This window comes from Lithobates pipiens, unplaced genomic scaffold (assembly GCF_037356315.1).
Source record: "Lithobates pipiens isolate NorthernLeopardFrog02 unplaced genomic scaffold, aLitPip1_a1.2 Scaffold_16, whole genome shotgun sequence".
NCBI classification, from domain to species: Eukaryota; Metazoa; Chordata; class Amphibia; order Anura; family Ranidae; genus Lithobates; species Lithobates pipiens.
The window spans coordinates 347786065-347812958 of NW_027507748.1; the positions used below are offsets into that span (position 1 = coordinate 347786065).

At 44.3% G+C, this 26894-nt stretch overlaps 1 protein-coding gene across 1 annotated transcript in view; it reads right to left on the reverse strand.

The window, feature by feature from the left end:
• Positions 1–26894, reverse strand: part of STPG1 (sperm tail PG-rich repeat containing 1) — a 130066-nt gene that overhangs the window by 38963 nt on the left and 64209 nt on the right. Inside the window, exons 7-8 of the mRNA XM_077481848.1 lie at positions 19022–19190; positions 7180–7370 (exon numbers count right to left, since the gene is read on the reverse strand). Coding sequence (XP_077337974.1) covers positions 7180–7370; positions 19022–19190 — 360 coding nt within the window. The remainder of the gene's footprint in view (positions 1–7179; positions 7371–19021; positions 19191–26894) is intronic.

Genomic DNA, 26894 nt, shown 5'->3' on the forward strand with positions numbered 1-26894 from the left:
AAAAGTCTTTTAAAATCACTTTGAATTGTCGGCTCCCGTAATACAGAGAACACTCAATGAGTGGTCTCTGTATTACGGAGCCGACAATTCATTCATTGATATAAAAAAAAAGAGTGGTGTTCCCCTAAATTCAATTACCAGGCCCTTCAGGTCTGGTATTGATATTAAGGGGAACCCCAGTCCATTTTTTTTTTAAATTGACATGCGGGTCTCCCTAAATATGTAAAATATGTAAATATAACACAGGTTACATCACTCATTGAGTGTTATCTGTATTACGATCATTTTTTTTCAGACTTCCCAGCTTAGAGCTGAGATGCGGGGTCTTATTGACCCCATATCTCACTGTAAAGAGGACCTGTCATGCCATATTCCTATTACAAGGGATGCTTACATTCCTTGTAATAGGAATAAAAGTGATCAAAAAAATTTTTTGGGGGGAAAAAAATGTTAAACTAAAATAAATAAAGTAAAATGAACAATAAATGTATTTATTTTTTTTTTAAAGCGCCCCTGTCCCCATGTGCTTGCATGCAGAAGCGAACGCATGCGTAAGTCCCGCCCACATATGAAAACGGTGTTCAAACCACACATGTGAGGTATCGCTGCGAACGTTAGAACGAGAGCAATAATTCTAGCCCTGGACCTCCTCTATAACTCAAAACCTATAACCAGTAGAAAAAAATTAAATCGTCGCCTATAGGGATTTTTAAGTAGCGACGTTTGGCGCCATTCCACGAGCCTGTGCAATTTTGAAGAGTGACATGTTAGGTATCTATTTACTCAGCGTAAATTCATCTTTCACATTATGCAAAAATTGGGCTAACTTTACTCTGTTTTTTTTTTTTAAAGCACAAAACAGTTTTTTTTCCAAAAAAAAGCATTCGAAAAATTCCTGCGGAAATACCGTGCGAGATAAAATGCAACGACCACCATTGTATTCTCCAGGGTGTTTGCTAAAAAAACGTATATAATGTTTTGGGATTCTATGTAATTTTCTAGCAAATAAATGATGATTTTTACATGTAGGAGAGAAATGTCAGAATTGTCCTGGGTGCTCCAGAACGCCTGATGGCGCTCCCTGCATGTTGGGCCTCTGTATGTGGCCACACTGTGTAAAAGTCTCACACATTTGGTATCGCCGTACTCGGGAGTAATAGCAGAATGTGTTTTGGGGTGTAATTTGTGGTATGCATATGCTGTGTGTGAGAAATAAACTGATAATATGACAATTTTGTGAAAAAAAAAAAAATTAAAAAAAATCTTGATTTTACAAAGAATTGTGGGAAAAAATAACAACTTCAAAAAACTCATCATGCCTCTTACTAAATACCTTGGAATGTCTTCTTTCCAAAAAGGGGTCATTTGGGGGGTGTTTGTACTTTTCTGGCATGTTAGGGTCTCAAGAATTGAAATAGGCCGCCAGTACTTCAGGTGTGATCAGTTTTCAGATATTGGCACCATAGCTTGTGGACTCTAACTTTCACAAAGACCAAATAATATCCACCAATTTGTACTTATTTTTACCAAAGATATGTAGTAGTATAAATTTTGGCCAAAATTCATGAAGAAAAAATTACTAATCTGCTAAATTTTATAACAGAAACAAAGAAAAATTCATTTTTTTACAGAATTTTCTGTATTTTTTCTTTTATAGCACAAAAAATAAAAAACCCAGAGGTGACTAAATACCACCAAAAGAAAGCTCCATTTGTGTGAAAAAAAGGACAAAAATTTCATATAGGTAAAGTGTTGCATGAGTAATTGTCATTCAAAATGTGAGAGCACTGAAAGCTGAAAATTGGTCTGGTTATTAAGGGTGTTTAAGTGCCCAGTGGTCAAGTGGTTAAAGGAACAGGATCTTTGTTTTTATTTTTTTGGGTTAACAAACGCTTTAACCACTTCCCGACCAGCAAACAACGATGTACGTCGACAGAATGGCACGGGCAGGCATATTGGCGTACAGGTACGTCCAATATTCGATGCCGCCCTGCCATCGGGAGCGCGCCGGCGGCGGCGCGCTCCCGCGCTGGTCGGGACCCCCGTGAGTCCGGTCGCGGGACCCGCGGACTCGATCGCCGCGGGCATCCCCGCGATCGTCTCACGGAGCGGCCGAATAGAGCAAATGCTGTGTAAACAACATTTGTCTATTCTGCCTAGCAACTAGTGACGCTGATCTCTGCTCCATGTGATTGGAGCAGAGATCAGTGTACACTAAATGAAAGCCCAACCCCCCCACAGTTAGTAACACTCCCCTAGGAACACTTAACCCCTACACTGCCACCCACTGGTTAAGCCTTTCACTGCCAGTGTCATTTACACAGGAATCACTGCATTTATATAGCAGTGATTACTGTATAAATGACAATGGTCCCAAAAATGTGTCAAAAATGTCCGATGGGTCCCCCACAATGTCGCAGTCACAATAAAAATCGCTGATCGCCGCCATTACTAGTAAAAAAAAAAAGAATAAAAAATTATTAATAAAAATGCTATAAAACTATCCCTATTTTGTAAACGCTATAACTTTTGCGCAAACCAATCAATAATCGGTTATTGCGATTTTTTTTACCAAAAATATATAGAAGAATACGTATCGGCCTAAACTGAGGGAAAAAAATGTTTTTTTATATATTTTTGGGGGATATTTATTATAACAAAAAGTAAAAAATAATGCGTTTTTTTCAAAATTGTCGCTCTATTTTTGTTTATAGCGCAAAAAATAAAAACCGCAGGGGTGATCAAATACCACCAAAAGAAAGCTCTATTTGTGGGAAAAAAAGGACATCAATTTTGTTTGGGAGCCACGTCGCACGACCGCGCAATTGTCAGTTAAAGCGACGCAGTGCCGAATCGCAAAAAGTGGTCTGGTCTTTGACCAGCAAATTGGTCCGGTCTGAAAGTGGTTAAAGATGCAAAGACACACACAGTATGACTGCCACATAGATTTGCAAAGATATGCTACTAACACATCTACTATTAATGAATAGTGTTTAAAGTGGTTATTAAGCCACTCTAACCAGTATACACCATCAGCACTGCCTCCTATTGTAGTATCCCTCTCTGTGTGATTTATAAAAATAAATGCTTCAAATACCCAATTTCACTGCCGAGATTGAGATCACATGACTGGCCAGCTTTCTCCTTTCCTCCTCTGAGACATGCAGCAGGCAGAGCTGAGATTCCTCTGCTGATGTCAGTCTGGTGGGCAGGAAGAGAGGAGGAGAGAGCTGGCTGGTCATGTGATCACAAACTCGGCTCTTAAATTAGGTATTTGCAGCATTTATATCTATAAATCATTCACAGAGGGGGACAGTGCAATAGGAGGCAGTGCTGATGGTGTATACAGGTTAGTGTTATGAGAGCAGCGGGGGGGGGGGGGCGGCTCACACACAGACAGAGAGGGGAGGTGGGAGGAGGGCACAGGAGCAGGGAGAAGAGCAGATAGCAGGCTGCTGATGACAGAGGCATGTAAAATGACCACAGTGTCTGGTCTCAGCAGCCATGATACACTGTGGTCAGTTTACAGAGGGGTAGGGAGAAACTGGCAGGGTCAGCCAGGTTTTTAGGTGTTACATGGGGCAAAATGACACAGGACAAGCACTGTGTCATATAACATGCTTTAAAGGAGCAGGATGTATTTTTTGGGGGGGGGTTAACAAATTCTTTAAGGATAAGGATTCCTGGATATTACTTTAAATTGGATGGATACAGTACCACTGTTAACCATGCATCATTCTATATTAACTTTGGGGGAAAGTGCGAGACAGGATATTGAATGTTAGGTTTGAATTACTGTTGAAGTCCCTCTTGGAAAATTTTACTGTCTCTATTATCTTGGTGCTTGTTTTTTTAGAACTGAAAGTGAGAGAAAATCTAAAATGTTACACTTGTGAAAAGAACAGAAGAATTGTTGTACTTACTGTACAATTATTTTCTTAGAGTTTATTGAGGTATGCAGGACATCTTCCAGGTAATGCTGCTGCCTAAAGGAGGACTGGACACTGGCTAGCAAAAAAACTGTAGGCCAGCCTAGGATAACTCCTCCCTACTACCAGCGTGTTTTAGTTTTGTGGCAAAGCAGTACCAAGAGCATGATCATAAATACAGAGCAGTTGGACCACTGTTCCTCTACAGACTTAAAAAAGGGGTTCCACCTAAAAAAAAAATATTAAAAGCCAGCAGCTATAAATACTACAGCTGCTGACTTTTAATAAATGGACACTCACCTGTCCCGGGTTCCAGTGATGCCGGCAGCCGAGGCCGATCGATCGCTCGGCTCTCGGCTGCTGTCATCACCATTCTAGGTGAGGGAATCAGGAAGTGAAGCGAATAGGCTTCACTTCCCGGTTCCCTACTGCGCATGCGCGAGTCGCGCAGAGCAATAGGAATTCTCCGCGCTATCTCTGAGACCCGTGTGTGTCCCAGCAGACAGCACGGCAGGACAGGAAATGGCGTAGACTCCCACGGGAGTCTATGTCCGGAAGTGGGTGTAAATACCTGTCTTTGACAGGTATCTCCACCCCCCTCCCCCCTGAAAGGTACCAATTGTGACACCGGAGGGGGGGAGGGTTCCGATCAGCGGAGGTTCCACTTAAGGGTGGAACCCCGCTTTAAGGAAAAAAAGGATTTTATGGTGAGTAGAAAAATGTTGTCCATTGAGGTCCTACCAATGCTGACAGACCCAAGAAAAGAAAAACAAAATGGGACTGTCTGCAGTTCAAAGAGCTGCCTAAAGGGCCTTGCACCCAAAGCTGGCATCAGGTAAGTCTACTTGCTAGAACTTAGAAAACATGCACAGACGATCGGGTGGTAGCCTAAAAAATCTGGGAAAGAGTAGCCCAATGACAAAAAGCCCATGAGGCTCTCATAGACCTACAAGTGTGGGACTTAAGAGGAAAGATTTGAACCCAATACTTGAGACCATAGGCTTGAGTAATGGTCTGTCTTAGCCACCTAGAAATGGTGGAGCAAGAAGCTGGTATACCCTTATGGGTATCACCTGGGATGATATAGAGGGAATCAGTAGCTGAGAGCTAACACTATCATCTTATGAACCCCATCTAGACAAAGGAGGGAAATCTCATTTTGATGAACCGGGGCCAGATAGAGTGATGGAAGAATGGTGCCTTTATTGAGTTGAAAGGCCAAAACTACCTTAGGTAGGAGGGAAGTCCTTGGCCTCAACACAACCTTGTCTTTTTTGTAATACCAAAAAGGTTCTTTGCAGAATACAGCTGAAACCAAAGATACTTTCCTCACAGAGGTGCTGGGTACAAGAAACACTGCCTTGCGGGTGCAGGTAAAGAGGGTCAAACTGGGTCCTGTGCTTGCGGTACCCTGGGAGAACCCAGATGGCACATCAATTGAAAAACGCTGTACCTGGAGACAAACCTGTCCAATTTGTTGTTGAACCTAGAGGCCAGGAGGTCCATATCCAGCATCCCGCAAATGAGATAAAAGTCCTGGAACACTTTCAGGTCTAGGGATCATTCAGTTCAGGTGCTGCCGACTGCTAATTTCCCATGCCAGTAATGTAAATAGTGGAGAGAAGGCTGGAATGTGAAGTTCTGCCTAGCACACAATCCCCTCTACCTATCTTCCCATGGTGAGATTTCTGGTTCCTCAATTATTGGAGAACCAAATCATGAATCATGCATTTTCAGGATGTTGATTTAGAGACAAAATTTCTCCGTCATCCAAGTCCTAGGCACTGACGGATTCCTAAGCTGCCAAGTCAGGGACAACCTGATCCTCGGTGCCAAATGAATTATTGTGTTCAGGGACTGGACTAACGTGTCCCAAAACAATAGATTGCATTTTGAGCATTTTAGGGGCATAGAGTAAAAATGGTCAATTGGGACTAACTTGAAGCAGACTACCAGGACTCTCATGCCAAAGCGTAGAGCCAAGGACTCCTGGACTGAAAAGCAGAAGTTTGGTTGTGGAGAGTTTAAAGTCTATCCTGGGGGAGAAAATCTTAGCATGAGCTGTAGTCTAGGACTAGACCACTGGACTCCAAGCGATGAGTGTGTTCTAGGATTTATCTGACCTCAACAGAATGTCATCTAGGTATCCTACATTGGGGATGCCCCAAGAGCAGCAGGACATGTACTAGGACTAGAACCTTGGTAAACAATCATGTAGTAGAAGAAAGGCTGAATAGCAGGGGGCCCTCATAAGACATTCAGTGCTTAGAGATCCAGGATGGGGTGGATGCCTCTTTTGTGTTTGGGAACCATTGAACAGGTTAGAATAAAACTCCTAAAACCATTCTGCCACAGGAAATGGGTCAATTACATCTGGATCCAGAACTCCAGGGAGGTCTATTAATTTGAGCAGTGACAAACAGATAGACAGCTAATAAGTGCTTGAGTGAGCAAACACCTTGTCAGGATGTTTCCAATCTCCATAGAGGAAGACTTGGAACAGCAGGTGCACCAGAAAAGACTTGGTAGTACACGGGCCAAATGTCGAGTGACATCGGTTCAATAAAAAATGGCCAACGTTTGGCCTGCGTGTATGGCAGCTCGGTCATACACACAGGCAGTCAGTGTGAAACCTTGTATCCACGGATCAAAATAAAGAACAGATTTTAAAATGATGGTGTACCCTGCCCTACCGATCAGCTGGCAACAATGCTATCAATTTTACCGGTGTATAAGACGACTGGGCGTATAAGACGACCCCCTATTTTTCCAGTGAATACTTAGGTTTTGGGCTATACTCGCCATATAAGACCCTTCCGAAGCTATACCATTTTAAAAGAAAACATCAGAAACATAAAAAAAAACATCAGACTTAACATCAGAAAAGGGAAACTGGTGAACTACAAGTCCCAGAGATCCCATAATTGGTAGGCAGCAACAATTAATCTTCTCCTCCAAAGCACCATAAATCATACCTGTATTTTAGGGGAGATTTGGAGCTGGATGTGCAAACAGGATGCTTTGTTAATATGTAAAGCGCCAAGTACGATGCTGTGTTAGTAAAGTAGCACCCGGCAAGCTGATATCCATCTGGCAGCTTCTTCACCCGGCATATAAAACGACCCCTGTTTTTTGGGTGTGTAATTTCAGAGCAAAAAGGTTGTCTTATATGCCAGAAAATACAATATATCTTTCCAATGAAAATGAAACAATATGTGCTTTCTGATAAGCACACAGTTACTCTACTAACCTGGACCTGGTACATCTGCTCCAGAAGCATCTCCAGCCCATCGACTTGTGTTGGATACAAACGCAGAGCTGGAAATGTACTGTTTGGGAGGTCCCTCATAGTCCACAAGTTCATAATATCCAGGGCCTGGAACATTTGTTGTCTTGGGAACTGGTACTGCTGGGGCTGAGAAACAGAGGTAATGTTTCCTCCTGAAATACAACAAAGGTTTCTGTTAGAACTGGCTAGTATGAAAACCTTTTTGAGGAAGAGAGAAATAACATTTACAACATAATAAAAATCATGATCAATATAATAAAGAAACATTTTTTCATCTCTCCTAAAGAAGTGTTCAGAAATTACAATAAAAATGGGCCAGGCCAACTCTTTTTGGACTTTGGATTTTTTATTTTACAGAGGAATGATATGCAAAAACAAGGACATTTCTGCAGCTATTGGAAATACTTGGATATATATACTTTTTTTTTTTTTTATTGCTTACAACAGTATTAAACCCAAAACATAAAATGATAATATATTTTACAGCTTACCACTCCTTAGATGTGGTGGCTGTATTAGTTTTCTTTTTTTCCCCTCTTTTTTCACCCAATGATCTGGCCACTAACACGCCTCCTGTATTAGTGCCCCCTCACTTTGGATGAGGGCCTCCAGGGGTACCTTTGGACAGCAGCATTGTTATTCTGGGGGAGGGTAGTATTGGATGGAGTAGCAGATTTAGATACACTAGCAAAAATCCAAACTCCAACTCACACTGCAATTACACAAACAGCTGTTTTTTTTCCCCTTTGGGATAAAGATTTTACACGAATAAATAAAATCTGATCATTATAAGCACTCTCAGTGGTAAATGCTTTGTCTCTTGACTGATACAATTGCAAGTGAGCTTGTTCTTTTTGGAAAAATAAAAGGGTTACCGACCAGATCACCAGGTAAAAATAAAGCAAAGAACTCCTATAAAAAAAAAGAAAACGAATGCAGCCATTGCATCTACTGTAATAATTGGTAAGCTGCAATATAATAAATTAATGCTTTTGGGTTTAATACGGCTTAAGGCTGGATTCACACCTATGCAGTTTTAGCGCTTTTTGCATTTTGCAGATTTGCACTACAGTCCATTTAACATGGTTTCCTATGGAACACGTTCTGTTGTGCAAATCTGAAAAATGCAAAAAGCGCTAAAAATGCATAGGTGTGAATCCAGCCTTAAGCCGTATTAAACCCAAAAGCATGTCTCCACAGACTCAAAGCCAATATATTTTCACCCACAGAAATTCATTTTTTCACTTTACTCCTAAACTATAACTGAAGATTTAAAATGAAACAGATACTGTCAGGGCTAAAGTTTTGTTATGCTTTCACATGTCTCCCATGCCTTTTAAGGGTACGTATACCTAAGTTATTTTTCTTAAACCTTTCTTTAATAAACACTTGCAGATGCCAGTGATAAGACCTTGCTTTGAAGTTTCCAGCTCTGCCAATCAAACCCTATACTTATGATATGATTATGCAATAGCTCACTTTGTTTCAGCAATAATGCAACCAGTCTAGCTATGCCTCCATATGTGCCTAAGAACATTTGTTTAAAGTGGTTGTAAACTCTCCCCCACAACTTTGTCCCATGTAAATCAGTATGAAAACTCTAATGAACACTGCTTGTAGATATCTCCTTACTTGCTTAGTATTGTTGTAATCCTTTTTGTTCTTTAGAATGATGTCACTGAGCATGCCCAGAGCTCCCCTGATTTACGGCACACTCTCTATGTGCTTATCTATCTGTTATCAGGACTTCCTACTGCACACAGCACTGAAATCCCAGGAGACTTCATAATCACTCAGAGCTTCCTCCTACACCCCCATGTGACCATGTGACATCACATGCAGTGTAAAGCAGGGCATGTAACAGCATTACTGCAGTCTTATCAGCTGAAGCTGATAAGACTTACACAGGCAAACACTAGATAATCAGCACAAGTAAATACTATGAAATAAAACAAGTCAGCTATGAGCAGGGAAGCAGGGTTGCCATAGAAATGTTGGATTGAGAAGGAGGCTTGGTTACCAGTACAGGAAGTGCTCAATGTAAGGGCAAAAATACACTCCCTTATGGACTCAGAATACAATACTTAAGATGGTGCTGCCTTACCCCTGGAAACAAGTTTTTTTAAAGTTTCTTTAAACAGAAAGTAATATGCAATTTGGGATGGATTACAGTGGCTATAGTTTGATAATTTATTATTATAATGCACTAAATGAAAAGAGGCCTCAGAGTGGGAGAGTTTACTTCCTCTTTAAAGGGCAGAAGGATGAGTGGGTACCTACACTACGCTGCCTAAACTGGAGCAAACGCTCTCATGTTGAAGCTGTGACGCTCCCTGTGGCAAAATCTTCCTTCTTTGATGCCTGATCATTTTAAGATTTCAGTGGGTAAACCTGGTGGCTTCCACCCAAAACTGAAAAAATAAAAACCAGTTTTGAACAGACTTCCCATTTAAAAGCCTCCACAGTATTAGCAATAGTAGGAGGTGGATAGGTCAAAAATGTTTAGCATGTTGAAATCTTAGTATGTTTAGCATGTGAAATGGTGTGGACTTATTGTCATCAGAAGAAACACAAGGTACAGAAAATAAGCCTAAGGTGACACATAACTGGACCTAGGTCAAACTTACTCTTTTGAATGTGATTGCACAAAAAGTCATTCCTATACTGCAACATATGTTTACAGTAACAAACTACCTAAAGGTAACATATTATTGACCTCGAAAATTGTTATTTGGGCTTTACTGAATGGCAAACCTTTTACTAAACAATCCATTCTAACTGTTGAAAGTTCCTAATCTTGGAATGATTTTGTTAAGCAGTTATTTCCGTGCCACCATTGTCAGCAGTTCAAATGTAAAAGTATCTAAACATTTGTAGAGAGAGATCACCAAGTTTGTTTGCTTAGATAATCGTATTTGGCATTATGCATATTAACATGTGCCACCACTTAGTGCAGAGTGTAGGCTGTGATATGCCTAAATAACTGCAACTGAGTAATAAAGCTTTGTACAGTGCTAGAAAAGGATGGACATACCCAGAAGATGGTACATGCACAAATCACCAGTCTCCAATAGGAGTAGCTCTGCAGTTCTAGAACTTACTCTAGAGCAGTAACGGGTGTCTTAAATGCATGTCTACTGCTTTATATCATCTGTATGGCTTCTGTCAGAGAGTAAATGTATCCAAAGTCAGTAGATGGACAAAGACAGATTTTAAGAATGGGTGATCATTTGTCTATAAGAAGTATTCTTCAATATGCCACTAGATGTTCTCAATCTGATGGCCACCACCATTTAACCCATTTCTTTTGAATCCAGGCTGTCCTCAACTTGTTCTAACCTGTGACTGGACAGTGAAAAGAGAAGCTGCACAGTCAACAGCTCATCACTGTCACTGTTTTCTCTTCCTACAAAGGACTGCAAGAAGCTGATACTGGATCAAATTCAGGTTCCTACATTGCTTGCATTTAAAAAGTACATTTAATACAAATACGTTGACTTCATGAAGCATTATTGATTACAGGACTGCCTTAATTTCATTTCATTTTCTATCCATCTAGTGTTCATCTTTAAGTGTTTTCCAGTTGATTACCTGACAGATATAAAAACACCACAAAGGATTCCTTTAACCACTTAAGGACCAAGCCTATTTTTTACACTTGGTGTTTACAAGTTAAAATCGTTTTTTGTTGCTAGAAAAATTACTTAGAACCCCCAAACATTATTTTTATTTTCACCCTAGAGAATAAAATGATGGTTGTTGAAATACTTTATGTCCCACTGTATTTGTACAGCGGTCTCACAAACGCAATGTTTTTGGAAAAAATACACTTTTTCTAATTGAGACCCAACATGTCATGCTTCAAAATTGCGCCCGTTGAATGGCGACAAACTTTGAGTTTAAAAATTTCTACAGGTTACCAGTTTTGAGTTGCAGAGGAGGTCTTTTGCTATATATATTGCTCTTGCTCGTACGATCGTGGCGATACCTCACATGTGTGGTTTTAACACCATTTACATATGCGCCTGCGACTTACATATACGTTCTCTTCTGTGTGTGAGCACATAGGGATGGGGCACTTTAACCACTTGCTTACTGGGCACTTAACCACTTACAGACCGGACCATTTTGCTGGTCAAAGACCAGACCACTTTTTGCGATTCGGCACTGCGTCGCTTTAACTGACAATTGCGCGGTCGTGCGACGTGGCTCCCAAACAAAATTGACGTCCTTTTTTTCCCACAAATAGAGTTTTCTTTTGGTGGTATTTGATCACCCCTGCGGTTTTTATTTTTTGCGCTATAAACAAAAATAGAGCGACAATTTTGAAAAAAACGCATTATTTTTTACTTTTTGTTATAATAAATATCCCCCAAAAATATATATAAAAAAAAAATGTTTCCCTCAGTTTAGGCCGATACGTATTCTTCTACATAAAAAATCCTTGGAAAACAGCGCTGTCCAAAAAATTGCTCAATCATTCAAAAAAAAGGAGCCTAAGCCAGTGAGGCAAGCTCTGAAATTAATAATAAATTAATTACTGATAATAAACTAAATATAAGTTCTTGCTGCAACACAATGTGAGATACCCACAATAAACACAAGCCAAAAAATAAAGCTGCGCTAAAACTTATAAAGTGAAAAAACTAAAAACATGATATTGTGACATATCAAATCTTAGTATCACATACTAAACAATGTGTGTTACCAAAAATTGTGCAAAAATTATTCAAAATTAAAACACATAAAAAAAACACATAAAAAAAGTCCAGGGGGAAGAGAAACGCAAAGAAATAAATAAATTCAGTCCATTGAAGTGACTCTTTAAAACACCCTTTAGATGTATAGCAGGTGCGCCCAAAGAGAGAGTTCTATCCACCACCGAATTCAGTAAGGCTTACCAGCTGACAAGATCTCTTTTTAGGGAGATCATACAGGCTTGAAAACAAAGCGATCGCTCCTGATCTCTCCAATGGGTTCTGCTGGCGTCTCCAACTCCTATGACTTCTTGTTAGAGCGTCCAGGTTCCAGGTGATGCATCTCCTCCATCCAGCGGAAACATGAAAAACATGAAAAACTGAGTTTTTCATGTTTCCGCTGGATGGAGGAGATGCATCACCTGGAACCTGGACGCTCTAACAAGAAGTCATAGGAGTTGGAGACGCCAGCAGAACCCATTGGAGAGATCAGGAGTGATCGCTTTGTTTTCAAGCCTGTATGATCTCCCTAAAAAGAGATCTTGTCAGCTGGTAAGCCTTACTGAATTCGGTGGTGGATAGAACTCTCTCTTTGGGCGCACCTGCTATACATCTAAAGGGTGTTTTAAAGAGTCACTTCAATGGACTGAATTTATTTATTTCTTTGCGTTTCTCTTCCCCCTGGACTTTTTTTATGTGTTTTAATTTTGAATAATTTTTGCACAATTTTTGGTTACACACATTGTTTAGTATGTGATACTAAGATTTGATATGTCACAATATCATGTTTTTAGTTTTTTCACTTTATAAGTTTTAGCGCAGCTTTATTTTTTGGCAGGTATTCTTCTACATATTTTTGGTTAAAAAAATCGCAATAAGCGATTATTGATTGGTTTGCGCAAAAGTTATAGCGTTTACAAAATAGGGATAGTTTTATAGCATTTTTATTAATAATTTTTTATTATTATTTTTTTACTAGTAATGGCGGCGATCAGCGATTTTTATTGTGACTGCGACATTGTGGAGGACCCATCGGACATTTTTTAAACATTTTTGGGACCATTGTCATTTATACAGTAATCACTGCTATATAAATGCAGTGATTCCTGTGTAAATGACACTGGCAGTGAAGGGGTTAACCAGTGGGTGGCAGTGTAGGGGTTAAGTGTTCCTAGGGGTGTATTACTAACTGTGGGGGGGGTTGGGCTTTCATTTAGTGAACACTGATCTCTGCTCCAATCACATGGAGCAGAGATCAGCGTCACTAGTTGCTAGGCAGAATGGAAAAATGCTGTTTACACGGCATTTCCTCCATTCAGCCGTTCCGTGAGACGATCGCGGGGACTCACGGGGGTCCCGACCAGCGCGGGAGCGCGCCGCCGGCGGCGCGCTCCCGATGGCAGGGCAGCATTGAAGATTGGACGTACCTGTACGCCAATATGCCTGCCCGTGCCATTCTGTCGTTGTACATCGTCGTGCACTGGTCGGGAACCGGTTAAACACCCTTCCTGCCCAGACCAATTTTCAGCTTTCGGTGCTCTCACACTTTGAATGACAATTACTCATGCATCACTGTACCCAAATTAATTTTTTGTCTTTTTTCCTACAAATAGAGCTTTCTTTTGGTGGCATTTGATCACCTCTGGGGTTTTTATTTTTTGCGCTATAAATGAAAAAAGACCGAAAATTTTGAAAAAAAACGCATATTTCTTTGTTTCTGTGACAAAATTATGCAAATTATTAATTTTTCTTCATAAATTTTGGCCACAATTTATACTGCTACATATCTTTGGTAAAAATAACCCAAATTAGTGGATATTATTTGGTCTTTGTGAAAGTTAGAGAGTCTACAAGCTGTGGTGCGAATCATACAAAATTGATCACATCTGATGTACTGGTGGCCTATCTCATTTCTTGTGACCCGAACAAGTCAGGAAAGTACAAATACCCCCCAAATGACCCCCTTTTGGAAAGTAGACATTCCAAGGTATTTAGTAAGAGGCATGGTGAGCTTTTTGATGGTGTCATTTTTTTCCCACAATTCTTTGCAAAATTAAGATTTATTTTTTTCCACAAAATTGTCATTGTAATAGGTTATTTTTCTCATGTGGCATAAATTACACATCTAACTTGTTGACTATCTATTACACTTTTGAAGGCCCTGGAGCACCAGGACAATGACACGTGGCACTGATGACAGATGGCACTGATACGTGGCAATGATGACACTTATACGTGGCACTGATGACATGTGGCACTGATGACAGATGGCACTAATATGTGGCACTGATGACAGATGGCACTTATACGTGGCACTGATGACAGATGGCACTTATACGTGGCACTGATGACACGTGACACTAATACGTGGCACTGATGACAGATGGCACTAATACGTGGCACTGATTACAGATGGCACTAATATGTGGCACTAATACGTGGCACCGATGACAGATGGCACTAATACGTGGCACAGATGACGTGTGACACTGATGACAGATGGCACTGATAAGTGGCATTGATGACACGTGACACTGACAACAGATGGCACGTGACACTGACAGGTGGTACTGATGACAAATGGCACTGATACGTGGCACTGATGACAGATGGCACTAATATGTGGCACTGATGACAGATGGCACTATGTGGCACTGATGACACGTGGCACTGATGACAGATGGCACTTATAGGTGGCACTGATGACAGATGGCATTGGGGACAAATGGCACTGACAATGGGTGGCACTGGGGACAGATAGCACTAACAGGTGGCACTGGGGACAGATAGCACTAAAAGGTGGCACTGGGGGCAGGTAGCACTGGGGAGGATGGCACTGGAGAGGATGGCACTGGAGTGGATGGCACTGGGGTGGATGGCACTGGGGTGGATGGCACTGGGGGAGGATGGCACTGGGGTGGATGGAACTGGGGTGGATGGTACTGGGGCGGGTGGCACTGGAGGAGGATGGCACTGGGGGAGGATGGAACATTTTTTTTCTTTTTTTTTTTCACTTTTTCACGTTCATCTCTCCCCTCTCACACGCTGTCTGTGTGAGGAGAGAGCGGCGCTGAAAGATGATCTCATATGTTTACATATGAGATCATCTCTCATTGGATAGGCCGATCGCGCTGTAAACGGCCGCTGTGATTGGCCGTTTACAGCGATCTGTGTTTGCCTGTCTCCGGGGGACACAGCAAACACAAAACTTCCCCGATACGCACCCACGGCGGCGCGCATTGCGGAAGTAAACACGAGGACGTCCAGGGACGGCCTCCCGGACGAGAGTGCCCGCTCTATAGCCGTCATTCGGCTATAGGGTGTTTGGGAAGTGGTTAAATTATTTATTTTCTTATTTATTTTACTTTTTATTTTTTTTCATTTGTACACTGTCCCTTTAAAAAAAAAATGCATCACTTGTGTTCCTATTACAAGGAATGTAAACATCCCTTGTAATACAAAAAAAGCATGACAGGACCTCTTTAAAGAGGGAGTACACCTGAAAAAAATTATTAAAAGCCAGCAGCTATAAATACTACAGCTGCTGACTTTTAATAAATGGACACTCCCCTGTTCCAGGGTCCAGTGATGTTGGCAGCCAAGGCCGATCGATCGATTGGCTCTCGCCTGCTACCACCGCCATTGTCGGTGAGGGAATCAGGAAGTGAAGCGTTGCGGCTTCAATTCCCGGTTCTCTACTGCGCATGCACGAGTTGTGCAGCGCGATGGGAATGGTCCATGCTGTCTCTGGGACCCGTGTGTGTCCCAGCAGACAGCGCGGTGGGACAGGAAGAAGCATACACTCCCACGGGAGACAGGTATCTGCACCCCCCTCCCCCTGAAAGGTGCCAACTGTGGCACCAGAGGGGGGGAGGGTTCTGATGAGTGGAAGTTCCACTTGGGGGTGGAACTCCGCTTTAATGTGAGATCTGGGGTCAAAAAGACCTCAGATCTCACATTTACACTTAAAAGCAATAAAACCAAAGTTCTTTAATTTTCTTTTCATTAAAAAAATTATCCCTTTAAGGCCGTTGGGTGGTCGTCACTCCCATCCCACATATTGTGATTGTGTGCACTAAAGTTAAAGCAATATTAAAGGCTTTCTTTTTTACTTAAATAACAAACATGTCATACTCTCCTGCTCTGTACAGTTGTTTTGCACAGAGCAGCCTTGATCCTCCTCTTCTCGAGCCCCACGCTGGTGCTCTTGGCCCCGCCCACCTGCTGAGTGCTACCAGAGAATACAGTTTGCAACGGGGCACCCAAGCAGGCTCATTTCTGAGCCATGACTCTGTGTGTCTATTCACACACACAGCTGTGGCTTGGCCACAACCCCTCTTCCTCCTTATTGGCTCACTGGCTGTGATTGACAGCAGCGGGAGCCATTGAAGGAGGGAGAGTCCTCAGAGAGCTCTCGCACACATTGCTGGAGGAAGATCAGGCTCAGGTAAGTATTATGGGGGCTGCTGCACAGAGAAGGTTTTTTTTACCTTCGTGCATAGAATGCATGAAGGTAAAAAACCTTGAGCCTTTAGAACCACTTTAACTTTTGTGTATTTTTTTAATGAAAATATGCCTTTGATAAACATGTGCACTAATACCATATGACATTTAAAAAACTACAACTAGTCTGTACAACCTATTGCTATTATTTTTGTGTTACATTGAACTGCATGAGGTTACTATTGTTTTGCTGTATGCTGACATCTAGTGGCAGTTTTGGGCTACTACATCTTGCTTACTTGATTGTTTTCTCCTGCTGTCCTCCCCTCCTGCTTAATGTTCGTTAGTTAAGGTGGTTCTAAAGGTTTTTTTATCTTAATGCATTCTGTGCATTAAGTTAAAAAAAAAACGTATGTGTGCATCAGCCCCCCTCCCCAATACTTACCTGAGCCCCATCTCGATCCAGCAATGTTGTACAAGAGCCCCCAATGTCCGTGACTCTGAATCCTCGTTGGCTGAGACTGCAGTGGGCACCCACTGCTCAATCAAAGTCATCCAAAGTCAGTGAGCCAATATTTGTAGAGCCAGCAGGAGACACTGTGATGTCATGGGCAGTGAAGATGGGCAGCTGCAACCAGGACGGCTGGCAGGGCCTAAAAGACTGACTGGAGCAGTAGTCCACCAAGGTCCGCTAGCACTAAAGACTTTTCTAATTTTGCTGCTACACTAAAGGGACCCGCGGGCCTGCCTGCAAATGACAGTCACTAAGGCCTGGCTAGAGTCAGGCCTATGTGCTAGCTGTACCAGGAACCATGTATTGTAAAGGGGTGAGACGAACAGTTAGGGTTGCCACCTGTATGGGATTGCCCTGGACAGTACGGGAATTGAATCATGTGTCTGGATTTGAGCTTGCCTTATCCCCAGACACGATTGAGGCTGGGCTGTGGCTTCACACAGCAGCAGCTCTCAAAGTGGCGACTTAACAGTATACTGAACTTTTCAGACGCCCCCTTGCTAACCCCTCCCATATAGGGAGTGTGGGCAGGGAAATTCAAATTGTTTCAGCTGTAGGGCACTGTGTGGATAGATAGTGTTTTCTAATATGTGCCTTCTGCTGGGTGGGGGCTGGGTCTAGGACGAGTTGGGCGATTCCATTGTACAGTGTTTTTCAGGGGTTGGGCTTGGCCAAGTGAAGGGAACTCTTAAGGCGTCAGCATACCAAAACATTTTGGACAATTTCATGCTCCCAACTTTTTGGGGATGGCCCCTGCCTGTTCCAACATGACTGTGTACCATTTCCCAAACAAGGTCCTCAAAGACATGAATGAGCGAGTTTGGGGTGGAGGAACTTGACTGGCCTGCACAACCGGAGAGGAATACCTTTGGGATGAATTAGAGTGGAGACTGTGAGCCAAGCCTTCTCGTCCAACATCAGTGCCTGACCTCACAAATGCGTTTCTAGAGGAATGGTCAAATATTCCCATAGACACACTCCTAAACCTTGTGGACAGCCTTCCCTGAAGAGTTGAAGCTGTTATAGCTACAAAGGGTGAGCCAACTCAATATTGTAACTGTACAGACTAATGCCCCATACACACTATCAGATTTTCTGCTGAGTTTTTCCTTTAAATTTACCAAAACCATATAATATGAGGTCAAACCTTAGGCGTTTCAATGTGTATACAATCAGTCAGGCCCTTGCACTACATGGTTTTGGTAAATCTGAAGGAAAAGCTCAGCAGAAAAACTGATAGTGTGCATGGGGCTTCATGCCCTGTAGACACGGTTGGACTTTCCGACGGAAAATGTGCCATCGGATTGTGTTGTCGGAAAATCCGATCGTGTGTGGGCTCCATTGGACTTTTTCCGTCTGAATTTCTGACACACAAAGTTTGAGAGCTGGATCTAAAATTTTCCGACAACAAAATCCGATCGTGTGTAGACAAATCCAACGCACAAAGTGCCACGCATGCTCAGAATAAATTACAAGGCGAAAGCTATTGGCTACTGGCCCGTGTATAGTGCTGACGTACTTCTTTTATTCTGAACTATCGGATTTTCCGACAACTTTGTGCGATTGTGTGTATGCAAGACAAGTTTGGGCCAAAATCCTTCAGAAAAAATGAGACGGATTTTGTTGTTGGAATGTCCGACCGTGTGTATGGGGCATAAGACTGGTATGCCATTAAAGTTCATGTGCATAAAGTGAGGCATTACAATACTTTTGGTAATATAATTCAAGTTGTGTGCGGAGAAAAGGGGTGCATGGGGTCACCTCAAAGGTTGTGTGCAGAACATTCTGACAGAATTTTGAACAAGTCCTGTAAGCATTAGGGCAAAGAAGAAAGAATACAACCTCTAGGGCATGGTCTGAAATAATATTTTCACAGTTCCTTAAGGTAAAGAACAACACTGCTTTCGTCAAACAGTAACACAGGTAGTCATGGCAGAAACAATAGACATACAGTATATAAGGAGTAGGGGGTATCTATGATATTAAGGAGAAGACACAATTAATGATTTTCGTGCACTGATATGCAGTGGGAAGTGGAATACCCCCGTCCCCAACATATCAACCAATCATATATTGCATGGCTGCAGCCAGTCACACCAATGAGGAAAGATAGGTTAGATTCTGAAAATACAACTTTCTGATAACTCACGGTAAAACAGTCTTCTTTCCTATTTCAGGGCATCCAAATGGGTCATAGCTGGCTGGTCCTGGGTTATTCAAGGCAACATTCAAAGGATCTCGGGTAGTCTTTGACTTGAAGCATGACACCAGAACCTTAGGAGACTCTTTAGTTAGCGAATCATTGACTGTATAGTGACCTAAAACAACATAATGTTCATTTATTTAGGGTTTACTCTTGGAATGTTAAGCCAACAGTTCTTTTGTGTCTTTTAGGTTTGCCCACATTTTTAAATGATAGCTTTTCAGAATTCAGGGCTTTGTAACTTTGGTACTAATTTAGGTGAAACTGTACTTATTTATTATATTTGCTATGTTTTTACTGCCAAAGCTGTAGATGCACAATTATTTTCGAAGGATTATATTTGTATTAAGCAAACAGCCGCATTGTGATGACAAGTAATGTTTAGAATGGACTTCCTACTAAAAGCATCCAATATAACCAGAATTATCAGCATGTTCTAAAAAAAGAATCACTAACCCTATCTGACCCTATTAAATTCTTGAAAACCAAGTTATACATAAACCATATTTATTTAAGGCGGACCTTCACCTGGACTATCTATCACGAACAAAGTAACGCGACCATGCAAAAGAATATTAAAAAAAGACATAATGAGGGAATTTGCACTTTGAATCATAATTTTTCCCAGAGCTTAGTGAATGAGGTGAAGCTTTTCTGACTTCCAATCCTGTTCAAGAAAAAACATGTTGTTTTTTATTTTCCTTGCACTCGATTGGGTATTTTCTGCAAAGTGAAATTGTACCACATTCACTAAGCTCTGGGGAAACCTATCATGCAAATGCAACTTCCCTTGCAAAGTGCAAGTTCACTTGCAAAGTAAACAGCCTATTTGCCTTTTATAAATCAACCCCATTTATTATTACATAGTTACATGGTTGTTGAGGTTGAAAAAATACACATGTCCATCTAGTCCAACCTGTGTGTGTGTCAATATTACATTGCCCAACCCTGAATGTTGTGGTAGTTTAGGTACCTATCTAATAGTTTTTTTAAATGATTTATGCTTCCTGCTGAAACCACTGCTTGTGGAAGAGAATTCCACATCCTTACCACTCTTACAGAAAAGAAGCCTCTACGCAGTTTAAGGTTAAACTGCTTTTCTTCTAATTTTAGTGAATGGACGGCATGTACAGGTGACCCCGTCCCCTCTGACGCATCACGAGAAACCCCCATTGCATCAGAGGGGGCAGGGTCACCCGTACATGCCAATGGTTAACCCTGGCATTGCCGTTGTGTCAGAGGGGGTGGGGTCACCCGTCAACATGTCATGGGTGGCCCCGCCCTCGGTTATTTAAGAACTGTCATCTGAGTTGTACGTCATTCTGCTGGGGGCTCCTATGGAGGAGGCTGTATCGTTCATGGATCGTAGAAGGATTACATCACTGGAATTTTTTGGTCTGTTTTTTTTTTTAAAGGACTTGTGCCAAACTGTGTGTGTGTTTTTTGTCACTTTTTTGGGTGAAATGGTAGGAGTACAATGTACCAGTTCACACGGGGGCGGGATCTGGGAGTCCTCTTTGTTAAAGGGGGCTTCCAGATTCTGATAAGCCCCCCGCCCGCAGACCCCCACAACCACCGAGCAAGGGTTGTGGGGATGAGGCCCTTCTCCCCATCAACATGGGGACAAGGTGCTTTGGGAGACTACCTCCCAATGTTGAGGGCATGTGGCCTGGGACGGTTCAGGAGGGGGGGCACTCTCTCGTCCCCCCCTCTTTTCCTGCGGCCTGCCAGGTTGCGTGCTCGGATAAGGGTCTGGTATGGATTTCTTGGGGGAACCCCACGCCATTTTTTTTTTATTTTGGCGTGGGGTTCCCCTTAAAATCTATACCAGACCTGAAGGGTCTGGTATGGATTTTGAGGGGGACCCCTACACCATTTTTTTTTTAATTTGGTGCATGGTTCCCCTTAATATCCATACCAGACCTGATGGGCCTGGTAATGTAATTTGGAGAGACCCCCACGCAAATTTTTTTTACATTTTGATTCGGGGTCCCCCTTAATATTCATACCAGACCCAAAGGGCCTGGTAATGGACTGAGAGGAATCCCCATGCAGTTTTTTTTCAATGACTTTCATCTGTATTGCCAAGACCCAACAATTCATTATAGCCGTGAGTGCTTTTAAATGACTTTTTTTCCCTTTCGAAATGACATTTTGTGCAGGGACTTTTCTGCATGCAACTTTACAGGCATACTATAGACACCCCCCAGGTATGAAATTTAAAGGAATATAACATTTTTATTGTTTCACTTTAAGCATTACTAAAATCACTGCTCCCGAAAAAAAATGCTGTTTTTGAAACTTTTCTTTGCATTGATACATGTCCCCTGGGGCAGGACCCAGGTCCCCAACACTTTTTATGACAATAACTTGCATATTAGCCTTTAAAATGAGCATTTTTGATTTCTCCCACAGACTTTTAAAGGGTGTTTCTGCGGCTTTCGAATTTGCCACGAATACCACAAATTGTTTGCTATACAGCGAACGGGCGAACAGCCAATGTTCGAATCGAACTCATGTTCGACTCGAAAAGACAGCCCATAACTACTCCTTTGCTTTTATATGCATTTTTACATTGGAATTAACCCACCCAGGACTTTTATTAGCTCTTTTAAATGTATTTCTCATTGGGATGCACTGGATAATACCCTTATTTAAGATGCCCTTAAAGCACACCCATTTTTCCAACGTGTTCATTTTTCCTAAGATTTTATCCCATTTAATATCTTCTAGCAAGGAGCATAGTTTATGGAAGTTGGCTCTTTTGAAATCCATTGTCTTTGTATTCCCCTTATGTTTTCTATTTGTGTGATTTATACTGAAACAAATTGACCTATGATCGCAGTTTCCTAAATTGCCCCGTATTTCAACATCTGTGATCAGGTCTTTACTGTTAGTAATCCTAATCAGTAGGTCTAGTAACGCTTTGTTTCTTTTTGGTACATTTACTATCTGACCCATGAAATTGTCCTGCAAGTACAGTAAAGAAGGATACAATTCCTGTGAGTTTGTAATTGCAACCAAATGTAATTAAGTAAATACAATATATCTTTATAACTGTCAAATATTGAATGAAAAGTCAGTACCTATCTGTAATGCCTATCATTGCCGCCTATCAGTGACCATCAGTGCCACCTATCCATGCCCAACAGTGCCACCTATCCGTGCCCATCATTGCTGCCTATCAGTGCCCATCATTGTAGCCCATCAATGCCGCCTATCAGTGCCCATCAGTGCCACCTGATCAGTGCCCATCAGTGGAGGAGAAAAATTACCTATTTACAAGATTTTAAAACAGAAAACATTTTTTTCAAAATGTTCGGTCTTTTTTCGTTTGTTGAGCAAAAAATGAAGACCCCAGTGGTGGTTTAATACCACCAAAAAAAAAAAAAAAGCATTTTGTTTAGGTACAGTGTTGCATGACCTCGCAATTGTCATTTAAAGTGCGACAGCACTGAAAGCTGAAAATTGGCCTGGGCATGAAGGGGGTAAAATTACACAGCAGGCAAGTGGCTAAGTAAATCAGCTCCAACGATTCTGTATTTTTCCAAAGGTCCTGGACTGGTGTGGTTACACGTGGTCTGCGGTTGTAAGGCTGGTTGGATGTACTTGCAAATTCTCTGAAACACCTTTCGAGATGGCTTAGGCCGCGTACACACGCGCGGACTGTTTGCCCAACCTTGTTCGTCAAACAGTTTGGGCAAACAGTCCGCTCAAAATTTGCATGAGCGGACTTGCCCACACACGAGCGGACTGTTTGACGAACAAGGTTGGGCAAACAGTTCGCTCAACTTTTGAAATGAACGGACTCGCCCACGTAAGGAGGAGGCAAATCCGCCCATTTCGAGCGCGTGTACAGGTAGGCGGGGCCCGCGAAGGAGACGTCGCGGGCTCCGCCGCCTGGAATGGGCTTAAAGGGGAACCCCAACGCCGAAAAAAATCGGCGTGGGGGTTCCCCCCAAGTCCACACCAGACCCTTGTCCGAGCACGCTACCCGGCCGGCCAGGAAAGGGGGGCGAGCGAGCGCGCCCCCCCTCCTGAGCCGTACCAGGCCGCGTGCCCTCAACATGGGGGGGTGCCTTGGGGAAGGGGGGGCCGCGCGGCCCCCCCACCCCAAAGCGCCTTGTCCCCATGTTGATGAGGACAAGGGCCTCTTCCCGACAACCCTGGCCGTTGGTTGTCGGGGTCTGCGGGCGGGGGGCTTATCGGAATCCGGGAGCCCCCTTTAAGAAGGGGGCCCCCGGATACCGGCCCCCCACCCTATGTGAATGAGTATGGGGTACAATGTACCCCTACCCATTCACCTGTGAAATAAAGTACAAAAAAAAACACAACACATGGAAAAAGTATTTTATTGCACAGCTCCGGGGGTCTTCCGTCTTCGGGGGTCTTCTCGCCGGACTCCTCCGCTATGTGTGTGTAGCTCTTTTACTAGCGGAGGAGTCCGGCTTTCTTCCTCCCCGCCGCCGGCCTCTTCTCCCAACTTCGGGGGTCTTGTCCCCCTCTTCGGTTCTTCTGCCGGGCCACCGCGCCTGGTCCGGTGGCCCGGTCTTCTGTCGCCGTCTTCCGTTCTTCTGTCGCCGCCTTCGGTTCTTCTGCCGGGCCACCGCGCCTTCTTGTAGCTCTTTTACAGGCGGTGGCCCGGTCTTCTGTCGCCGCTGTCGTCGCCGCCGCCGCCGCCTTCCGTTCTTGTTCTTCTTGTTCTTCTTCTTGTTCTTCTCCTGGAGATGTTGACTCGACGATCTCTCCGGCCGGAATGCCAGAGCCGCGCTGTGCGGTCACTTATATAGTGACAATGGGGCGGTGTCACATGGTATATGTCACATGGGTTGGTCACATGGTGACCCCGCCCCCTTACGATGTCATAGTCCCCATGTGACATCAACCCATGTGACCAACCCATGTGACATATACCATGTGACACCGCCCCATTGTCACTATATAAGTGGCAGCGGAGCGTGTCCCTGGCATTCCGGCCGGAGAGATCGTCGAGTCAACATCTCCAGGAGAAGAAGAAGAAGAACAAGAACGGAAGGCGGCGGCGGCGGCGACGGCGACAGAAGACCGGGCCACCGCCTGTAAAAGAGCTACAAGAAGGCGCGGTGGCCCGGCAGAAGAACCGAAGGCGGCGACAGAAGAACGGAAGACGGCGACAGAAGACCGGGCCACCGCGCCTGGTCCGGGAGGAAGAAAGCCGGACTCCTCCGCTAGTAAAAGAGCTACACACACATAGCGGAGGAGTCCGGCGAGAAGACCCCCGAAGACGGAAGACCCCCGGAGCTGTGCAATAAAATACTTTTTCCATGTGTTGTGTTTTTTTTGTACTTTATTCCACAGGTGAATGGGTAGGGGTACATTGTACCCCATACTCATTCACATAGGGTGGGGGGCCGGTATCCGGGGGCCCCCTTCTTAAAGGGGGCTCCCGGATTCCGATAAGCCCCCCGCCCGCAGACCCCGACAACCAACGGCCAGGGTTGTCGGGAAGAGGCCCTTGTCCTCATCAACATGGGGACAAGGTGCTTTGGGGTGGGGGGGGCCGCGCGGCCCCCCCTTCCCCAAGGCACCCCCCCATGTTGAGGGCACGCGGCCTGGTACGGCTCAGGAGGGGGGGCGCGCTCGCTCGCCCCCCTTTCCTGGCCGGCCGGGTAGCGTGCTCGGACAAGGGTCTGGTGTGGACTTGGGGGGAACCCCCACGCCGATTTTTTTCGGCGTTGGGGTTCCCCTTTAAGCCCATTCCAGGCGGCGGAGCCCGCGACGTCTCCCTCGCGGGCCCCGCCTACCTGTACACGCGCTCGAAATGGGCGGACTTTCCGAGCGGGAACAGTCCGCTCATTTCGAAAGTACAGCGGACAGGCCCACACACGGGCGGACTGTTCGCTCAAACACAGTTTCAGCGGACAGTTTTTCGGAATTTCCGAAAGACTTTGTCCGTCCAACTGTCCGCTGAAACTGTCCGCTGAAAGCCCACACACGAGCGGACTGTCCGCCCAAACACTGTTCAGCGGACAAGGTTGGGCGAACAGTCCGCCCGTGTGTACGCGGCCTTATGGTAGAGAAATGGACATTCAATTCAAGGGCAACAGCTCTGGTGGAAATTCCTGCAGTCAGCATGCCAATTGCACGCGTCCTCAAAACTTGCAAAATCTGTGGCATTGTGCTGTGTGATAAAACTACACATTTAAAATTTTTATTGTGGCCAGCCTAAGGCACACCTATGCAATAATCATGCTGTCTAATCAGCATCTTGATATGCCACACCTGTGAGGTGGATGGATTATCTCAGGCAAAGGAGAAGTGCTCACTAAAGCCGCGTACACACGATCAAACAATCCGGTGGAAAAGTCAGGCGGACAATCCGCCCGTGTTTGGGCTCCGGCTGACTTTTTTTACCCAAAAGTCCGGCGGACTAAGAAAGTAGTTTTGCACCTAAATATGTCTGCCACACTCGCATTTCGGCGGACAATACGGCCGCATGTGTGCTAGTCCGCCATACTTTTGAAATGAACAGATTTTTCCCACCCAGAAAAAGTCCGCTCATTTTGAGCGCCGCTCCAAGTAGCCGGGGCTAGCGAAGGAGGCGTTGCTGGCCCCATCACCTGTATGGACTTAAAGGGGAATCCCTATGCCGAAAAAAATGGCGTGGGGGTCCCCCCTAGGTCCATATCAGACCCTTATCCGAGCACGCTACCCGGCCGGTCAGGAAAGGGGGTGGGGACAAGCGAGCGCCCCCCCCCATCCTGAGCCGTACCAGTGCCCTCAACATGGGGGGGTGCCTTGGGGTAGGGGGGCCACGCGGTCCCCCCTCCCCAAAGCACCTTGTCCCCATGTTGATGAGGACAAGGGCCTCCTCCCGTCAACCCTGGCCATTGGTTGTCGGGTTCTGCGGGCGGGGGACTTATCGGAATCCGGGAGCCCCCTTTAATAAGGGGGCCCCGGATACTGGCCCCCACCCTATGTGAATGAGCATGGGGTACAATGTACCCCTACCCATTCACCTGTGAAGAAAATGTAAAAACAACACAACACACAAGGTTTAAAAATAATTTATTGCACTGCTCCGGGGGTCTTCCGTCTTCGGGGGTCTTCTCGCCGGACTCCTCCGCTATCTTCTACTAGCTCTTTTACTAGCGGAGGAGCCCCGGCTTTCTTCTTCGCCGCTGCCCTCTTCTTCCGACTTCGGGGGTCTTGTCCCCCTCTTCGGTTCTTCTTGCCAGGCCACCGCGCCTTCTTCTAGCTCTTTTACAAGCGGTGGCCGGTCTTCTGTCACTGCTCTCATCGCTGTCGCCGTCTTCTGTTCTTCTCTTTTTCTCCTCTTCTTGAGCTGTTGCCTCGTCGCTGTCTCTGGCCACAATGACAGGCACGCGGCATGCGGCGACTTATATAGGGACATCGCCAGATGATGTCCCCACCCATTATGATGTCACAGTCCCAGCATCCTCTGGGACTGTGACATCATAATAACATCCGGCGATGTCCCTATATAAGTCGCCGCACGCTGCGTGCCTGTCATTGTGGCCAGAGACAGCGACGAGGCAACAGCTCAAGAAGAGGAGAAGAAAAGAAGAAGAGAAGAACAGAAGACGGCAACAGCGACGAGAGCGGCGATAGAAGACCGGGCCACCGCTTGTAAAAGAGCTAGAAGAAGGCGCGGTGGCCCGGCAAGAAGAACCGAAGAGGGGGACAAGACCTCCGAATAGGGGAACAAGACCCCCGAAGTCGGAAAAAGAGGGCGGTGGTGAAGAAGAAAGCCGGGCTCCTCCGCTAGTAAAAGAGCTAGCAGAAGATAGTGGAGTCCGGCGAGAAGACCCCCGAAAAC